Source organism: Dipodomys ordii, unplaced genomic scaffold (assembly GCF_000151885.1).
Source record: "Dipodomys ordii isolate 6190 unplaced genomic scaffold, Dord_2.0 Scaffold1, whole genome shotgun sequence".
In the NCBI taxonomy this organism is placed as follows: Eukaryota; Metazoa; Chordata; class Mammalia; order Rodentia; family Heteromyidae; genus Dipodomys; species Dipodomys ordii.
Genome location: NW_012267217.1, coordinates 61,710,183 through 61,729,013, shown reverse-complemented (window position 1 = coordinate 61,729,013; position 18,831 = coordinate 61,710,183). Strand labels below are relative to the sequence as shown.

The window sequence follows — 18,831 nt, the reverse complement described above, 5'->3', positions numbered from 1 at the left end:
GGCCTTGAGCAAAAAGGGACTCAGAGACAGCTCCCAGGCCCTGAGTTCAAGCTCCGGAACCAGTGTGCGCATGCACATGTGCACACACACACATACATGCACAAATATAAGAAAACACTGGAAGAGAAGCTTGTTTTAGAAATATTCCTACCACTTGGCCATTTCTGTCCGCCTGGTCAAGGCTGGGGCAGGGGATACTTTTGCCAGGGTAGCACTCCTTTCTGTCTTCCCTTCTTATCTCTCTTTCCCATTCACTTTGTCCTCTTCATGTGAGTAAAGAGTAAGTTTGCATTGTGCTTGTGCCGTTGAACATTTTGAGGCCTATATAGTATATTAATTAGCCCAACCCACCTCATGCAAAACGCCTAATGTAAATCACCTAAAATTCTAATACGCTGAATGCGATGGTGCACGTCTATACTCCACTATTCTAGAGGCTGAGACAGGAAGATCCTAGTTGGAGGACAAATAAATTCAATTTTCAAAGGGCTGGGATATATATAGCTTATGGCACTTGCTTATTAGCACATGTGAAGGCCTGGGTTGTGCCAATTTTTTTTAATCTTAAAACCTATTTAAAAGCTTGAATGATGCTTTCATAGCACAGAAAAAGATTTATTATATCTAGAATTTTTAAATTGTTCTTACGTCTTTTCCTCTTATGTTTTCTCCAGGTAGATGCTTTTCCAATATCCATAGAATCTAGAAAAGAAAGAAAAACAAAACCAGAAATCTGTAACTAACAGGGGTATAAATTTTACGACTACTTACATTATAGATAAAATTTGGACCACAATGATGATGATCATTTTTTTAATCTTCCCATTAAAGAGAGATCCCTTGCAAACGGGGCAGAGACCCATCCTCATTTAGTAAAATGAAAGGCTGTGTGTGTGTGTGTGTGTGTGTGTGTGTGTGTGTGTGTCTTGGGCTTGCACTCAGGGCCTGCATACTATCCCTGAGCTTTTGTGTTCAATGCTAGTGTTCCACTACTTGAGCTACAGCTCCACTTTTGTTTTTTGGGTGGCTAAATGGAGATAGTTTCATGGCTGTTTCTGCCAGGATTAGCTTTGAACCATGATCCCCAGCTCTCAAGCCTCCTGAGTAGCTAGGCTTATAGGCATGAACTACTTGCTGAGAACCTTCCATGTACAACATGTAAAAGATTCTTAATGATTTGTGTGCTTGGGTCAAATGGGGCAAATTACAGTTCTCTTGCCTACCTATTCATTTGTTGCCAAGATAAATAGCCACCTTATTTGCGAAGATATTTTCTAATATCACTCCTGAGCTAATGTAATGTTGGAGTTATCTGTCAAAGTCTATGAATTCAAATTAATGGTAGTAAACAAAAAGATTTTCTTTATTAGAGAGTGTGATGAGGGTCTTTCGAGTTTTAAGCAAGATGATAACAAAATCAAATAATGGCTGACTATCTCTTTCTCTTCTATACAAGATAGTTGGTAAGCAGAAGTGGAAATCATGCCCTAATTCTAATATTCTGGGGTTCACAGGACTGGCAGTATGTAGAGCACAGGGCGCTCCCCTCAACCACAGTTGGCTCATTAACCCTGGATTTATGATTCTGTTTTTCACGTTTCAATGTCCTGATGAGGGGAATGCAGAGAAGGGAGTGACCTGGGTCCTGCTGTGACAGGGGCCCGGTGTAAATCCAGCGGGGCATGGGGGGGCCTCATCCCAGAGCACAGCGTCTGGCCCCCCCATCCCCCCCCCCCCCCCCCCCCCCCCCGCCCCCTAGGTCCTGGCTGCCATCCTTACTAGTCTCACCAGGCTCCTTCCTTGGTGCTGAGAGCCAGGATACTGGAGGCAAATCCTCCTCGCTGGACTCCGAGGAATTCCAGTCATGTCCTCTCACTGCAGAAAGACAGCAAATGCCCCCTGAGGGCTCAGTGTGTGTGCGTGTGTGCGCGTGCGCACGCGCATGTGACAGAAGGAACCAAGATGGAAGAACATTCTAGAGAAAGGAAACTAGGAAAAACTTAGCTCTGAACTTCCAGAAGATCTTAGATCTCTGCCTTAAATCTCCACGACCTGTGCTTCAAAGTCCTGTGACCTGCAGTGACCTCATTGTCACCTGAGCCTGAGACCCAGAAAAATGTTCCGCCCTCCTCCCCCTAGTTGACATATCTGCTTTGTCTCCACCCTCTTCTTATGCCGCATTTCCCTTTTGCCTTGTATATCCTTTATGCATTTGTTGTTGCTTTTGTGTCTATTTATATTCACTTAGAGCTTGCTTCTCTTTCAGGACAGTCATGAAAATCAAAAGAGAAGTGGATCTGCTCCTTAACTATTTCCCTGGCCGTTAGAAATATGGTCATGGAAAATCCATGGGATGTTTGTTTAGAAAAAAACCATTAAAGTCCTATTAAAATTTGTTTATTATGTTGAATCATTACCTTCTTTGGAGTCGTAAATTACAAATAACCTAACATGTAACCGTCTAAAATGAAAGCAAGTTGTATTTTTACATGGAAGAAAAGAGCAAAGAACTAGAATGAATGTCTTAAAGAAAATAAGAGTGCACAAATGACTAGGAAGTATTCTTAATTTCTCCTACCATGTTGCCCAAGCCTTTTCTGGAACGTAACAGATTTTCTGAAATCTATAGACTCTGGGAGATAAAAGGGAGAAAAATCATTATTTGTATACAAAAGACAAGCTCTGTGACAACTCATCCAATAGGCTTACAACCTTTCTTTTCCTTCTATTGACCGGGTTGTGAAGGCCCGGCATTGCAATGCTTCAATTCAACCTGGATTTCTCTTTAATTCTGTGTGTGTGTGTGTGTGTGTGTGTGTGTGTGTTTTGTGTTATGCTTTCTAGGAAGGCACATTTGAACTATACCTCCATTCTTTTTAGTTTTAGTTTATCTATTTACTCAGATAGAGCTTCTCACTTTTAGTCCTGGGCCAGCCTCAAATCACAATGCTCGCTTATCTGCCTCCCATGTAGCTGGAATCACGTGTCTATCACCACACCCAGACTCTCTTGAATCCTTTATGTAAATTTGGAAATGATTCTTGACCGTGGCTAGATCCAATTCTCATCCACAAAGAAAGGCAGGATTACCTCCTTGCCATTCTTTGCTTCTAAGGTTTTTTGGTGGGGTGGGGGGGGGGGGGGGGAGAGCTGGTCCTGGGGTTTCTTTTGCTCAAAGCTACTCTACCACAGCTCCACTTAAACCACAGCTCCACTTCTTGCTTTTCTGGTAGTTGATTGGGGATAAGACTTTCCTGCCCAGGCTGGCTTCAAACCTCAATCCTCAGATCTCAGTCTCCTAAGTAGCTAGGGTTATTTGCTACTAATGTTTTTGAGATAACAAAATGGAGATTTATTGGCAAAAGCCCTGGGGAAAATCATAATGTGTGCCAACAGTTTAGCGATAATTTGGGTTTGGATATAATTCATTTAAAGTCATTGTTACCTGCCCAATAATTAAATAGCACGGATTATTCCTTGTAAGCTTTCTAAGCTTACTACTAATGACAATATTATCAATTAATTGAGGGTTAGTGTGCTCACTGTGCCTTATAAAATATAAATGGTTAGAAAGATGGAGGAGAATGATGGGAGGGGTGACGTCAATGAAGATACAATGTACTCATAATCTGACTTCTGGAGAGGAAACCCCTTTGTACAACTACTTAAAAATATATATGGTTGTAGTAGAAAGTCAGTACAATATTTCAACTCTACTATTAATAGACAGAATAACATTTTGTCCAAAAACCTGTCATTTTACTAGCATATGTTTACTATTTTTTTGGTGGTACAGGGATTTAAATTCAGAAAACAAATCTACCACTTGAGCCATGCCTCCAGCCCAGACTTTTGCTACATTTTCATTGTGTTAATCAATAGGCCTTGTCCACTTAAACAAGTTTAGAATATCTCCTTGACCTCTTTTATTTCTTAGACTGATCAAAACTCATCAGAATGGCTTGGATGTAGCTCAGTGGCCCAGCACTTGCTTAGCAGGTACAATGCCCTGGGTTCAATCCCAAGGACTAAAAATGAAAAACAAAACCTCATCAGAAAACAGAGCTTTGAGTTAAGACTTTGACATCCCGTAGTCTAGAAGTTGCCATTGTGATCTTACCTGGTGCCAGCTGGGGTTGTGAACAAGTGGCCTCTTGCTCCTCTATTTTCTCATGCAATCCTAACAGACTATGGTTGTTGATAGCTGTACACAAGAGTAGATTAAAATAAAGATGGGTAGATTTTTCTCAGTGGTCTCAGTTGTGAACAAGAAACCAATCAGTAGGAAATTTTCTAATAAGAAAACTCGGCCTTGAAACCCCATGGTAATCCTAGCCTGCGCCTAGGCCATGCTGTTCCGTCTTTGTCAGTGAGGCTCCTGTAGGTTAGTGACACTCTGTTTCTGCCCCACGGCTGGGAAGGGGCAGCCTTGCCACCTCTTGGTCCTTTCTTCCTACGTGTCCTTTGGCTGAGTGCCCCGTCTACTTGCCATTCCATGTCTGGCCATCTCTGCCCCTGTGATTCATGCAGGGAGAGCGAAGCCCTCCTCTTCTATCCTCACCGGCCTACCAACCTCAGCCAGTCACAAGGCTGAGCACCAACCATATCTGAACCATAGACACATTTTATTTATTTATTTCTTAGAGCACTTTGCACTTCCTAAAAGCAGGGGTGTATTTCTGTTTCCCTTTTGGAGACCCAGTGAGCAATTGAATTAAAGATATTCTTCAACATATTGCTCCTTTGCAACCTCATGCTCAGGACATGTTTCCATTTGGTCTTAGCTTTTTCCTAGTGATTTCCCTAAACAACCATGTGACTAAGATTTTCTGGGATTAGAAAGTTAAGAGGGAAAGTAAATCAGCAATTTGTACACTACAGAGTTTTAAATCTTCTGACAGCCACAGGACAGGAAGAGATCAGAAATAATATGGCCTTTGGATAAATCTCTTTTTTTGGTCAGTCATTGGGCTTGGACTTAGGGTCTGCACACTGTCCCTTGCTTATTTGTTCAAGGTTACTGCTCTATCACTTTTGAGCCACAGCCCTACTTGCAATTTTTAAGTGGCTGATTGTAGATTAGAGTCTTATGGACTCTAATTGTAGATGAGAGTCTTTTGGGCTGGCTTTGAACTTCAGATCTCATTCTCCTGTGCAGCTAGGATTACAGGTGTGAGCCACTACTGCCCTGCTTGTATTTTACAAAGGAAATAATTCTGAGGCCAGGATATGGGTCTGATCTTTCCTTCAATTCTCCATAAGACTTTAGCAAAGTCTTTGGGAAACATTTCTGGGGTTGTGTTTTCCCCTGTCTCAGAAACAAGGACACCAACATTCACTCTGCCTATCTGCTCAGATACACAAAAAAAAATGTTATGTACAAAGCTCTGTTCAAACATTACTCTATATGCCATGCCACACTGAAAAAAAAATTTTTTTTGGGGGGTCTGATCGTGGGGCCTGAACTCTGGGCCTGGGCGCTGTCCCTCAGCTCTTCAGCTCAAGGCTAGCGTTCTACCACTTGAACCACAGCGCCACTTCCGGCTTTTTTCTTCTTGCTTATGTGGTGCTGAGGAATCAAACCCAGGGCCTCAGGCATGCAAGGCAAGCGCTCTACCACTGAGCCAACTTCCCAGCCCTGAAAATTTTTTTGATCAGAAACAATGTTTTGTTTTCAGAATATTTTATCTCAAGTCTTTACTTCTGCTAAAATGAGGTAGCAGCGTGACTTGTCTTTTAGCAGAGTGACAGTATTTGGGTTTGAACTCATTTTGGATATAAGATCTTACTTCCTGCTCAAGTGCATGCCTGGATTGTGATCCACCTATTTTAAGCTTCCTGTCATAGCTAGGAGAAGAAGCATGTGCCACTATACATAGTTCTCAGTTGTGAAGGGGTGTCTGTGAACTTATCTACTTGGGCTGGGCTTGAACTATGATCCTCCCAATCTCAGCTTTCCAAGTAGCTAAGATTACAGGAGTCACTTTAACAGCCTGGTTATCTTCTGACACTATTCAAAGGGTATACTCTACCAATAAAGGAACATTTATCTTGCTGTTCTCGTAGAAGTCATTGGTAAATCTAATATTCTATAGTCAAGCAGAAAATATGGTACCACAATAAAGAGGATCCATTCTCCTGAACGGGCTCAGGATCAGAATAGGATACAACAGGTAACAGCCACTCCTCAGTCCTCCCAGCCTTCCTTACCTGGTTGGCTTCTTGGCAAAGTCTCTGCAGGCTCATCTTCATCATTGGATCCTTTAGAATCATCACTGCTGATTTCTGCACAAATGAGAGAAATCCCTCTGGAGTCTCGGCCGTGACCTAGAGGCCCACGTGGTGGGAATGCCTGCAGCACGGGCTCTAGGGAATCCCAGCAAGTTCTCTCAGGGTGTGGAATGGACCCTGACAGCTTGGGGCTTGACACGTCTTCCACAGCTTCACCCCAAAACTGGTCACACTGACAGGTTGGGAAGTTTTTCACAACCCCTAGGTACCCTTCTCACCCTGCCCTCATCTTATTTGCTCCTCTTTTTCTCATTGTTCTCAGAGCCTCAAGCTCTTGCTTAGTTTTTTTCACTCAAGGCTGGTGGTCTACCATGTGAGCCATACCTTCTCTTCCAGCTTTTACTGGTTCATTGGAGGTAGGATTTTCAAGGATTTGTCTGCCCAGGCTGGCTCCGATTCTCCCATCTTACCCTCCTGAGTAGCTAGGATTATAGGTGTGAGCTATTGGCTAGCTCATTTCTCTCTCTCTCTCTCTCTCTCTCTCTCTCTCTCTCTCTCTCTCTCACACACACACACACACACACACACATATCCTAAGCCAATCCAGGCAAACAAATCCATGAGACTATTTCCAATTAGTTATCAAAAAGCCATACCTGAGGTGTGGCTCAGGTGGTAGAGTGCCACTGGAAATGGAGAAAATAGAAGCAAGGAGTCTTAGCTCTAGAATTCAAGCACTGGCACAAGAAAAGGCCAGGCACAGGTGGCTGACACCTGTAATCATAGCTACTCAGGAGGCTGAGATCCAAGGATCACAGTTCAAAGTCAGCCCAGGTAGGAAAGTCTGTAAGATGCTTATTTTCAATTAACCATCAAAGCTGGAAGGAGCTATCGCTCGCATGGTGGAGTGTGAACCTCGAGCACAAATGCTTAGGGACAGTGCTCAGGCCCTGAGTTCAAGCCCCAGGAGTGGCACAGAAAGAAAGAACAGGACAGAAAGAAAGAAAGAAAGGAAAGAAGGAAACAAGAAAGGAAGGAAAAAAGGAAAGAAAAGAAAAGAAAACCCAGGCTGAGGAGTCCGTACTTCCTACAGTCTTTGCTCCATTAAATTGACCTTATTTTAGGGGTGGAAGACTTGGGAAAGCCTTCCTCTACTTTTCGTGGCGCAGGGGAAGGACATGGTCCCGCATGTCATGACTGACCCTGCCTGCTCCTACAGCATCTCCTTATTTTACTTGCAACTTTCTTCTTGCTTCTGCCCTGATCACTGCTGCTGTGTGGGTGAGGGAATCTCCTTTTATCTCTCTGTCCATCTCCTTTGCTGACTAACTCAGTTCCTTTACTGTCTTCCTTTTCTAACTCTTTTCCCCTTGTATTCTTTTCTTCCTTAAGAAAGAACTTCTCTGACATCAGCAGCTCCTGTTTGCACCGCCATTTCTGAGTTTTGGTATTTTCCCACTTCCTAAGGCCTCTCATCCACAAAGCTAAAGACTTACTTCCACTTTCACAGGGGATAGGCCCCCTCCCCTGCCTCCTTCTATTCCAGACGGCTGCTGGGCTACTCTCGTGGGTCCTCAAAGATCCCAAGACCCATCCCTGGAACCTGTCATCTGGACACAGCCATGAGTTCTTCAGTCAGCCTTACCTATGATGTCAGAAGCCTGGTCATGTCTAGTCCTTGTTCCGGCTGGTTGCTCAGCACTCCAGTAATTAAATGGGTTTTCCTTCTTTATATCCACGAGGAGCACAGAACAGGAACTCATTTGGGTTTCATGAGAAGGCAGCCTGACTCCTGATTATAATGAATAAAGACTTGTCATTTGTCTCTCCAGTGCACTCCCTCACGAGCATTCACACCCCTTCTTCCCAGTGCCACTTAGTGATGGACACTCATTGCTTTCCCTTCCTTTTTTATCTGCTGCTAACCTTTCCTTTTACCTGTTCTCCTCATCCTTTGATGAATGTGTATGCATTTGCTTTTTTAAGGGTTTACTTTATTTTAAAAATTATTGTATTATCTTTACATAGTTGTACAAAGGAGTTACCATTCAACAAATCAGTTTATGAATATGTTGCATCTTTTGTTTTAAAAATAAAAATATAAGGTCAACATAGCATGCCTGAGACCCTGAATTCAATTTTGCATGCATACCTGCTCATGAACACCTGTTCACACACACACATACAACCACACACACAAATGCAAGCACATTAAGCACTATATAAAATCACTTTGATTGCCTGGGTACAATGCATATGGGAAACAATTTTTGTGTTTATACTTTGGACCCATGTCCAAGATATCTCATGACATACATATATATGCATTTATCTGTATATATATTATCTAATATATATAATATATTATCTAATAAATTATACATCAATTTATCTTTTAAGAAATAAAAATAAAAAATTAGGCAAATGTGGTGGTGCATGCCTGTAATCCCAGCATTTGGGAAGTCGAAGTAGGAGGGCTGCCTGGGTTACATAGTGAGACTCCGTCTCAAAAAGTAAATAAACATGAAATGAAATAAGAATGATCAGAATGGATTGCGGCTAAGATTGGATTTTCAGCATGTCAAAGCAAACATGTCACTTCAGTCAAGAAACAAACTACCAACACCCAGAGCCTCTTGGTAATACCTAATCATTATCTCCAGATCATTTTCAGTATCAACTACCATTTTGACATAGTCTCTTTGGTTGTTTAAATAGCATAATAATCATGCTCCATCTCCTCCCATATATATATCTCAAAATAAGATAATGCATATCTACTTTATGCATATATGTGTGAATATATATATTACTTAATATTTTTGCAAGAGTCATCTTTGTTCCTTTTGGACAAGTATCATTATTAGTGTATGGTATTGTTATAGGACTAATCCTCCAGCATTTAGCCATTTTTCTATTTCAACTGAAAGTCCATGAGACTCTTATCTCCAATTAACAAGCAAAAAGCCAGAAATGGAGATGTGGTTCAACTTGTAGAGTGCTAGTTATAAGTAAAAACGCCAAGCCAAACTGCAAAGGCCCTGAGTTCAAACCCTAGTACACACACACACACACACACACACACACACACACACACACACGAGTCCAGGACCAAATGGCTTCTCAATTGAATAGTTGAATAGATACAAATCCTACTCAATGGCGGAAGGCTAAAAGCTTTGCCTTTTCAGACAAGAAGCCTTGTTGCTTCCATCCAACAAAGTACTAAAAATGGAAAATAAGTGCTTGAAAAGTGCCTGACATTACAATTTATTAAAGAAGTGCAAATAATTCCCAATGAGATGCTAATCTCCTGTTAGTACAGCTATGATGAAAAGAATAAAGGTAGCAAATGTTGATATCGATGTGGAGAAAATGGGAACCCTTGAATACTGTTGGGAATATAAATTAGTAAGACATTACAAAAAACAATAGAGCAATTCCTCACCTCAAAAAATAAAAAGTAGCTAGTTCTGGTTGCTCACACTTGTAACTAGCTACTCAGGAGTTAAGATCTGAGGATTGATTGTGGTTTGAAGCCAGCACGGGCAGAAAAACCCATGAGGCTCCCTTCTCCAATTAACCAGCCCAAAGTCTTGAGCTGTGGCTCAAGTGATGGAATACTAGCCGTGAGTAAAAATGCTCAGGGACAGCACCCAGGCCCTGAGTTCAAGCCCCATGATGGGCGCAAAAAAAAAAAAAAAAAGATTTTAAGTATTCACTATAAGTATGTATAGAACTATATATTTGACTCAAACACCATTTCACAATGTGATATATTTGTGTATGTGTATGTATATGAATAACTTCCTGTGCGTGCAGTCATGGGATTGAACTCAGGGCCTTGCATGTGTTAGTCAATTTTTATTTATTTATTTATGTCAGTCCTGGGGCTTGAACTCTGGGCCTGGGCACTGTCCCTCAGCTCTTCAACTCAAGGGCTAGTGCTCTGCCATCTGAGCCACAGTGCCACTTCTGACTTTTTCTGCTTATGTGGTACTGAGGAATTGAACCCAGGGATCATGCATGCAAGGTAAGCACTCTACCACTGAGCCACCGTCCCAGCCCTTCAGTTGTCAATTTAAAAAATGGTTAAGGATAGTTTTTGAAAAGAACAATTAACAATCAAACAAATAGAGACGATCAGTAAGTTTGGTGAAGGAAGTAATAGTTACTTTCTTCGATGCAGGCCAGGGGGCTGGGTGGCTGTAAGCTTGCGTCCCAGGGGTCCACGTAGGCAGCTTCTTGTTCCTGGGACTCTGAAGACAGAAGGATCACAGCTGAGACCCAGCGGTGTCTTGCTCTTTCCTGGCTTCATTTTGCCATAACTCACCCTGCTTCCCATATGCTACTTACGGCCTATTTGTATCCCCTCCGTCCATCTGCGGAAGTATCTGTGCTTCGCTGACCCTATGGCACTCCCTGGCTGGCTGACTCTGCTGTGTATTTCTGTCTCTCTTCCCACTTTGTGTCTCACTTTTTTTTCTTTCTAAACCTTTGCCTCCCATTCCCATCAGCACACCAGGCTCTATTCCTGCCCTTTCTGTGTCTCTGTGATCTTTTCCCTTCCCTTCCCCTTTCTCTTTCCTTTCTTCCTTCCTTTCCCTTTCCCCTTGTTTTTTTTCCCCTTTTAACTTTTCCTTTTTTCCCTTTCTCCCTTCCTTTTCTTTCTTCATTCTCCTTCCTTCCTTTCTTCCCCCCTTTCTTTCCTTCATTCCTTCCTTTCTCTCCTTCTCTGTTTCACTTGCTTGCTTATACTCCAGACCTCACAGCAGGAACTTTACCATCTAAGCCATGTCTCAGCCCTTTTGTTTTGTTTTTCAGATAGAGTTTTGTGTGTGTGTGTGTGTGTGTGTGTGTGTAAGCCTGCCCAGCTCAGCATTCTCCTACTTTTTGCCTCCACAAAGCTGGAACCCCTGGTACATACCATCATATCCAGCTTAGTGATGGATATGGGTTTTTGCTAACTTTATGCTCAGACTGCTATCCTCCTTATCTCTGACTCCAGAGTAGATGGGATTACAGCTGTGAGCCGGTGTGCCTGTCTCTGTGCAATTATCTTTTTGTATCAAACATTAATTTATTGATCTGACACCAGCCAAGGACCTTCATCTCCTTTATATTCTTCACAAGGCTAAAAAATGAGTCTTACCTGCAGGTGTAGACTCTTGAGTCTGTTGTTTGATTGCTTCTTGGCAGCCTGATTCATCATTGTGGTCATGGGTTCCATTTGCTTGCCTTCCATCTGTCTGTTGTGTGTGGTGACCCTCTGTCAGTTCATTTTCCAGGAGAATAGAACCTAAAAAACCATTTGCTTCATAGATATTTTGTTTCCTCCTGGTATTGGCCAGGATCCAAAAGGAAAATGCAAATCACTCAAAGCTCATAAAGCAGAGGGAATTTAATTCAGTTAATGGGAGAGCTGAGGGGCCCAAATGGAAGGACACACCAACCAGGAGATTGGTTAACAGGAAGCTGGGGAGGGCCTGGAGGAGAGTCTAAGGCTGGGGTGGTCACAGGGGGGCAGAAAGTGGAACCAGAGTGGAAGGTGGAGCCATGGGTGGGTGGAGCCGTGGTGGGTGGGTGGAGGCAGCCCCATTGCACCCCTGGAATGATATCGCACAGCAACACACTGGGGCACAGACCGTAGGAAGACAAGTGATCCGAGGACCATATCAGGCTTCTGATAAAAGAGTTTTCACCAAATCCTAGAGGGAAGACATCAGAAGTTCATTTCAGAAAGTTGAGCCTGGGGTTGGCGACTTTCCCTCTTGTCTTCGTTATGAAAGAATCCAAGTATCACTCCACTTCAAAGCCAGTCTGGAGTTGACAGGTTTGTTTGTTTTTGTCCTGGTACTGGGTCTTGAACTTGGGGCCTGGGTGCTCTCCCTGAGCGTCTTTGGCTCAAGGCTAGCACTCTACCACTTGAGCCACAGCATCACTTTCAGCTTTTTTGGTAGTTCATTGGAGATAAAAGTCTCACTGGCTTTTCCTGCCTGGGTTGGTTTTGAACCTCAGACCTCAGATCTCAGCTTCCTGAGTAGCTAGTGTTACAAGAGCAAGCCACTGACACTTGCCTCCCCTGATTCTTAATTATTATTAAATATTTCATTGCTATTATAGAGGTGATGTACAGAGGGGTTACAGTTATTAAGTCAGGTTAAGAGTACATTTCTTTTTAAACCATGTCACCCCTTCCCTCGCTCGCTCCCAGTGTTTCCCTCTGGTCCCCACCCACAAGTTTCTATAATCCATTTTCAACATAGTGTCTAGTAAGTACCACTGCTGCATTTTCTACCTGATTCTTTAAGACAGACTTTAGCTCCAAGAGTGGATGACAGCCAGCCGCACCCCTGGCTTGAAGACCCCACCCCCACCCCGAGCCACCTCTCCAGTGTCCCCTATGAGGGGCTCTAGAACTTGGATGACTTGTCTTGACATCCACGGTCCCAGTAAGCCTACCTTTGTCCCGGGACCTGCCTGTGCAGTGGCCCTGTTTATCCACGGTCCCAGTAAGCCTGCCTTTGTCCCGGGACCTGCCTGTGCAGTGGCCCTGTCTGAGTCTCGCGCAGTCCTGGTGGCCGCGGCAACTTTCACACCTTAGCCTCTCCGCACACATCGGCAGGCTGCAGGTTCTTCCCCTGGGCCTACAACTTTCTGGTTTCATGCTTCCCTGCCTTTTTCCTTGGAACACAGGCTCTGGGGTCAGAATGTCTGGGAGGCTCCTTGGTTCATTTGACCTTAGACAAACTCCACACACGCAATCTCTCTGCCTTCGGTTTCCTCACCCGCATAATGAGACAGTGAGAGCTGTCTGCAATAGGAGCTGGCGTGCGAGATCAACAGCAGCCAGAGCAGACCTCTCCGTGTGCCGCTCCCAGCAAGGTGCCTTGAGTTGTCCTTATTTCCCCCTCCTCCTTCCTGTTTCTCTCTCCAGGCACCCCCAGTCCTCTCCACTCATCTCTACCACTTCCTCCCTGTGCTTCTGTGTATCTGCTTTTCTCCAGGAACATTCCTGCTCTTGAACAACACTCTACACATTTAAGTCTATCCCTGCCAACCAGGTGCTGGTGGCTCACACCTGTAATCCTAGCCACTAAGGAGGCTCAGATCTGAGGATTATGGTGCAAAGCCAGGGAAGTAAAGTCTGAGAGTCTCTTATCTCCATTCAACCACCAAAAAGCCAGAAGTAGAGCTGTGACTCAAGTGGTAGCATAAAAGCTCAAGGACAGCACCCAGGTCCTAAGAACAAGCCCCAGGACCAGCACACACACACACACAAAGAAATCTATCTTTTCCTGTTCTGTCATCAGCTCTGATATGGTGATATACTAAGAAAAAGATATTTTGTTCTCACTTCTTAAAGACTGGTGACCCTGCTGCAGCATGACTGGGATTGGTGAAACCTTCAGGAGGTGGAGCCTAGCGGAAGGAAGTTAGGTCATTGGGGGGGCGTGTCCTTGACAGAGACATTGGAACCCTAGTCCCTTCGCTTTCTTTACTTCTAGCATTAGGTACAAGCTCCTTGGCACAATGTCCTGCCTGGACACAGGCCCAAAGGGGTCAAGCAATCACTCACTGAAACCTCTGAAGCCACAGGGCACAATACATCTGTCCTCTTTCAAGTTGATGTCTCTCAGGGATTTTTATGTTGTTTTTTTTTTTTTAAGACAAGATCAAGCCTTATAATACAGACTGACTTCAAACCCATGACCCTCCTCCCTTAGCCTCCTGAGCATTGAGCTTACAGCTGTGTACCACCATACCCAGCTTCATGTAGTTATTTTGTCATAGCAAGAGAAACCTAACACGGAGCTCATACAAACCCCCATCTTTGCCTTTTCTATGATTCTGCCACATTTCTTCCCCAATTCACACGCTCGGCCAAGGGATTCTGTGTCTCTTTTCAATCTAGTTGAAATTACCTTGTTCCATCCTGAGGTGTCTGTTAGATCTCTCATCCGCCTCTTCCCCATCACCCTCTTGGATATTCAGGCTCTTTTGGATTGCTGAGAGTTGAGGAGAGAGCAAGAAGAAAGAGAAGGAAGAAGAGAAGTGATAAAGAGAGGCTTAATAGTTGAAAAAATGGCACTGGACTTCAAACGGTGGTAATACATCTAATTACCATATACAAAACTTTGGTGAATGAGAGTTAATTCAGGATATTCCTGCATGTTGACCTGGCTGAACAATGCGTCCAGAACTTCCATATCAAATGCCTTCTCCATCTCCAAGAGAACTTTGTATACCACTTTGTGGAGAGGGGTCAGGTTTCTAAAAGAGTCTTGACAATCCTTAAAAAAATTAAATGGAGAAAATTTAATCACAAACTTCCAAGTGACAGAAGACTCCTGAATGTAATTTTACAGTTATGTTTATATGTATATTTCATATATGTAATTGGTGTCATATAAATATATAAATATAAACATATAGATCCATCTTTTTTGTGTGCTAGCACAGGAGTTTGAATTCAAGGCCACTCACACTTGCCTAGTTTAGTTGTTTTATTTTTATTTTTTGGCTTTTTAGCTATGCCTCCACTTCCAGTATTTTGCTGGTTAATTGGGGATAAGAGTTTCAGGAATTTGTCTGCCTGGGTTGGCTTTAAACCATAATCCTCAGATCTCTGCCTCTTGAGTAGCTAGAATTACTGCTGTGAGCTACTGGTATTAGGCTTTAAAAAATTATCTTTAGATATTTGTACAAAGGGGTTTCAATTCAGTATGTCAGTTTATGAGTATAATGTATCCTTCTCCTATGCCAACCACACTCAATTTACTCAAGTTAATCTGCTTCCATTTTTACGCTACTTCTCTCCATTTCTCTGCCCACTTTCCCCTTGACCTCATCCTTTCTCTGACAAAACATGTTTCAGTTTCCTGGTATTCATTTTGTTAAGCAGTTACACCAGTGGAATCCTTCCTGTATATACCAAATGAGCCACAAACTTGTGTGTGTGTGTGTGTGTGTGTATGTGTGTGTGTGTGAGTGTGTGTGTGTGAGTGTGTGTGTGAGTGTGTATGTGTGTGTGTGTCTGTGTCTGTGTGTGTGTATGTGTGTGTGTCTGTGTGTGTGTCTGTGTGTGTATGTGTGTGTGTGAGTGTGTGTGTATGTGTGTGCGTGTGTGTGTGTATGTGTGTGTCTCTGTGTGTGTGTGTGTGTGTGTATGTGTGTGTGCGTGCGTGTGTGTGTATGTGTGTATGTGTGTGTATGTGTGTGTATGTGTGTGTGTGCGTGTGTGTGTGTGTGTGTGTGTGTGTGTGTGTGTGTGTGTGTGTGTGTGTGTATGTGTGTGTGTGCGTGCGTGTGTGTGTATGTGTGTATGTGTGTGTGTGTGTGTGTGTGTGTGTGTGTGTGTATGTGTGTGTGTGTGTGTGTGTGCGTGTGTGTATGTGTGTGTGTGCGTGTGTGTGTGTGTGTGTGTGTGTATGTGTGTGTGTGCGTGTGTGTATGCGTGCGTGTGCATGTGTGTATGTGTGTGTGTGTGTGTGCGTGTGTGTGTGTGTGTGTGTGTGTGTGTGTGTGTGTGTGCATACTGCCCTATATATGTTTTCATATGTATTTATAAATTAGATCTAACTTCTATAGATGAGAGATGACATGTACTTGCTCTCTTGAGCCTGACTTTCTTCATTTAACATATTTTTCCATTCTTGTTTTTTTTTTTTTTTTGGTCCGGTCGTGGGACCTGAACTCTGGGCCTGGGCGCTGTCCCTCAGCTCTTCAGCTCAAGGCTAGCACTCTACCACTTGAGCCACAGCACCACTTCCTGCTTTTTTTCTTTTTGCTTATTTGGTGCTGAGGAATCGAACCCAGGGCCTCAGGCGTGCAAGGCAAGCGCTCTACCACTGAGCCACCTTCCCAGCCCCATAATTTTCCATTCTTTATTTAACATAATTTTCCATTCTTTGCCTTGAAAATGGCACAATGATACCATTATTTCTGATGGATGAGTAAAATTTCACTCTATGTATATATATATAATATTTTCTTGATCCACTGATCCATTGTAGGGCATCTAGGCTGTTTCCATAACTTAGCTATTATGAACAGTGCATCAATGAACATAGGTATATCAAGTGTCTTTACAATATCTTGATCTGTATCTTTTGGGTAACAGTTAATGTATTTCCAATTTCTCTACTTAGACATACTCTCATGTAAAGTTTAAGAATTTATATATTTGTGTAGCTATTGAATAAAACTAGTAACTTTCTCCCCCATAAAAATATCCATTGGTAGCTGGGCACCAGTGGCTCACACCTGCTAGCTACTCAGGAGGCTGAGATCTTAGGATCACAGTTCAAAGCCAGCCCAGGTAGGAAAGTCCATGAGACACTTATCTCCAATTAACCACCAGAAAACTGGAATTGGTGCTGTGGCTCAAGTGGTAGAGCATTTGCCTTGAGCTGAAGAGCTCAGGGACAGCTCCCAGGCCCAGAGTTCAAGCCCCACGACTGACAATAAAATAAAACATTGGTGACACTGTTCTTCTCACCCTCATTTATGTTCTATGTAAGATGGAGTAAGTATGAAGGAGAAAGAGGGATTAAAAGTTAATTGAGGGCTGGGAAGGTGGCTCAGTGGTAGAGTGCTTGCTTAGCATGCATGAGGCCCTGGGTTAATTCCTCAGCACCACATAAACAGAAAAAGCCGGAAGTGATGTTCAGGTGGTAGAGCGCTAGTCTTGAGCTGAAGATCTCCCGGGACAGTGCCCAGGCCCAGAGTTCAAGCCCCACGACCAACAAAAAAAAAAGAAAGAAAGAAAAAGTTAATTGACGGGTAGCCAAAGTCAAAATACTTTGCGAGTAGGCTTAGCAGGTGATGAGGGCTGTCTTTTTAGCTGGACAACTCCTGGCCTTCTCTCAATACTGATTTGGCCTGAAGAAAATCAGGTGACCATTCCCTCTGGCTGAGAACGTGGCCATGAGAAAGTATATTCATGGGGTTAAAGCATAACTCACTACACTGAACCTCCCACTGAGCCTATGGGTAAAGTTCCCCCAAATTCTACTATAGCAGAAATGGAGAGCTGCAAAAGAAAGATGTAAAGATGCTACAGAAAGAACAGCAAGCATCTACTCTCAAATGTGTCCTGACAGGATACCCTGTATGTTTTAATGTTCTCAGATTCAGGATTTTAAGATTGACATTAAATAAAATTAACATGCTGTGTTAATTGTGATTTCATTATATCAGTTCAGTAAAATAATTTACCAGCTCATTAAGAATCTGTTTAATTTGTAGCGTAGTTTATGTTAATGCGCATTATGTACAAGACCTTGCACCTCTACGGAGTGGCCCCACTTCTGATCTGGCCTGTGTCACTGCTGCTCACCCTGACTCTGGAGGGGGCCACAGCACACGTGCCTTGAGGGACAGGCAGGACCATCTGTGTGGCTCTCTGCAGTCCGTCTTCCCTCTCACGTCCAGGAGCAAAGGTACCACCCACAGCAGACATGAGAATCCTCTAGTTAGACCTTGAACTTTGGTTCCAGGAGATGAAGGTATAGCTTCATTTTGGGTTTACTTCCCAGATTATAATGTAGGAAATGTCACTTACTTCATACATTTCGTTGGTGATGTGTTCACGGTCACGGAGACCCTCAAGAAATGGAAATGGCTTTATTATTGCCTTTGAAATCTCCACTTTAAACTTTTTGTAATGTTTGAATAAAATGTCCTTGATCTCCTTTTTGGTGACGGTTCTGAGGGAAAAGAACACCAGGGAAAATGCTCATCAACATCGTGAGATGTTTGTGGTGACTGCTAAGATTTTACAAACGAAAGGGGGGCTATGAAGAACCAACACATGAAAACAGGTCTGAATAGAGTTACCTAAATAGAGGGACCTGAAGCAATAACAAAAACATAATAGAAGAAAGCAGGGAAGTTATAAAAGATATATATTATTTAAGTAGAGTAAATATTTGGGAATATATACTATATATATATAATAGAGTATAAATACGTAATATAGTTAGAATATATATAATAGAGTGTATATAAAGGATATATTATATAGATATATATCTTACATAAGTAGAGTATTTGATACTATAGGTTATATATTTCATTTTTTTAAAAAAATTTTTTTTGGGTCCGGTCGTGGGCCTGAACTCTGGGCCTGGACGATGTCCCTCAGCTCTTCAGCTCAAGGCTAGCACTCTACCACTTGAGCCACAGCACTACTTCTGGCTTTTCTTTTTCTGCTTATGTGGTGCTGAGGAATCGAACCCAGGGCCTCATGCATGCAAGGCAAACGCTCTACCACTGAGCCACCTTCCCAGCCCTATATATTTCATATATTTAATATATAGTGGATATACTGTATTTTATTGTATACATATTACATAGTATATAATATGTAATATAATAGGGCTGGGAAGGTGGCTCAGTGGTAGAGCACTTGCCTTGCATGCTCGAGGCCCTGGGTTCGATTCCTCAGCACCACATAAGAAAAAAGCCAGAAGTGGCACTGTGGCTCAAGTGGTAGAGTGCTAGCCTTGAGCTGAAGAGCTGAGGGAAAGTGCCCAGGCCCAGAGTTCAGGCCCTACGACCAGATCCCCCCCCCAAATGTAATATAATATTATATAG

At 43.0% G+C, this 18,831-nt stretch overlaps 1 protein-coding gene across 1 annotated transcript in view; it reads right to left on the bottom strand.

Annotated features, from left to right (window-relative positions):
• Positions 1–18,831, bottom strand: part of LOC105988876 (nuclear autoantigen Sp-100-like) — a 51,042-nt gene that overhangs the window by 23,415 nt on the left and 8,796 nt on the right. The window contains exons 2-13 of the mRNA XM_013020671.1: positions 17,798–17,942; positions 14,357–14,525; positions 14,157–14,240; positions 11,877–11,939; positions 11,384–11,530; positions 10,407–10,490; positions 7,877–8,023; positions 6,211–6,285; positions 4,121–4,204; positions 2,579–2,632; positions 1,780–1,875; positions 649–702 (exon numbers count right to left, since the gene is read on the bottom strand). Of these exons, the coding sequence (XP_012876125.1) occupies positions 649–702; positions 1,780–1,875; positions 2,579–2,632; positions 4,121–4,204; positions 6,211–6,285; positions 7,877–8,023; positions 10,407–10,490; positions 11,384–11,530; positions 11,877–11,939; positions 14,157–14,240; positions 14,357–14,525; positions 17,798–17,942 (1,202 nt within the window). The remainder of the gene's footprint in view (positions 1–648; positions 703–1,779; positions 1,876–2,578; positions 2,633–4,120; positions 4,205–6,210; positions 6,286–7,876; positions 8,024–10,406; positions 10,491–11,383; positions 11,531–11,876; positions 11,940–14,156; positions 14,241–14,356; positions 14,526–17,797; positions 17,943–18,831) is intronic.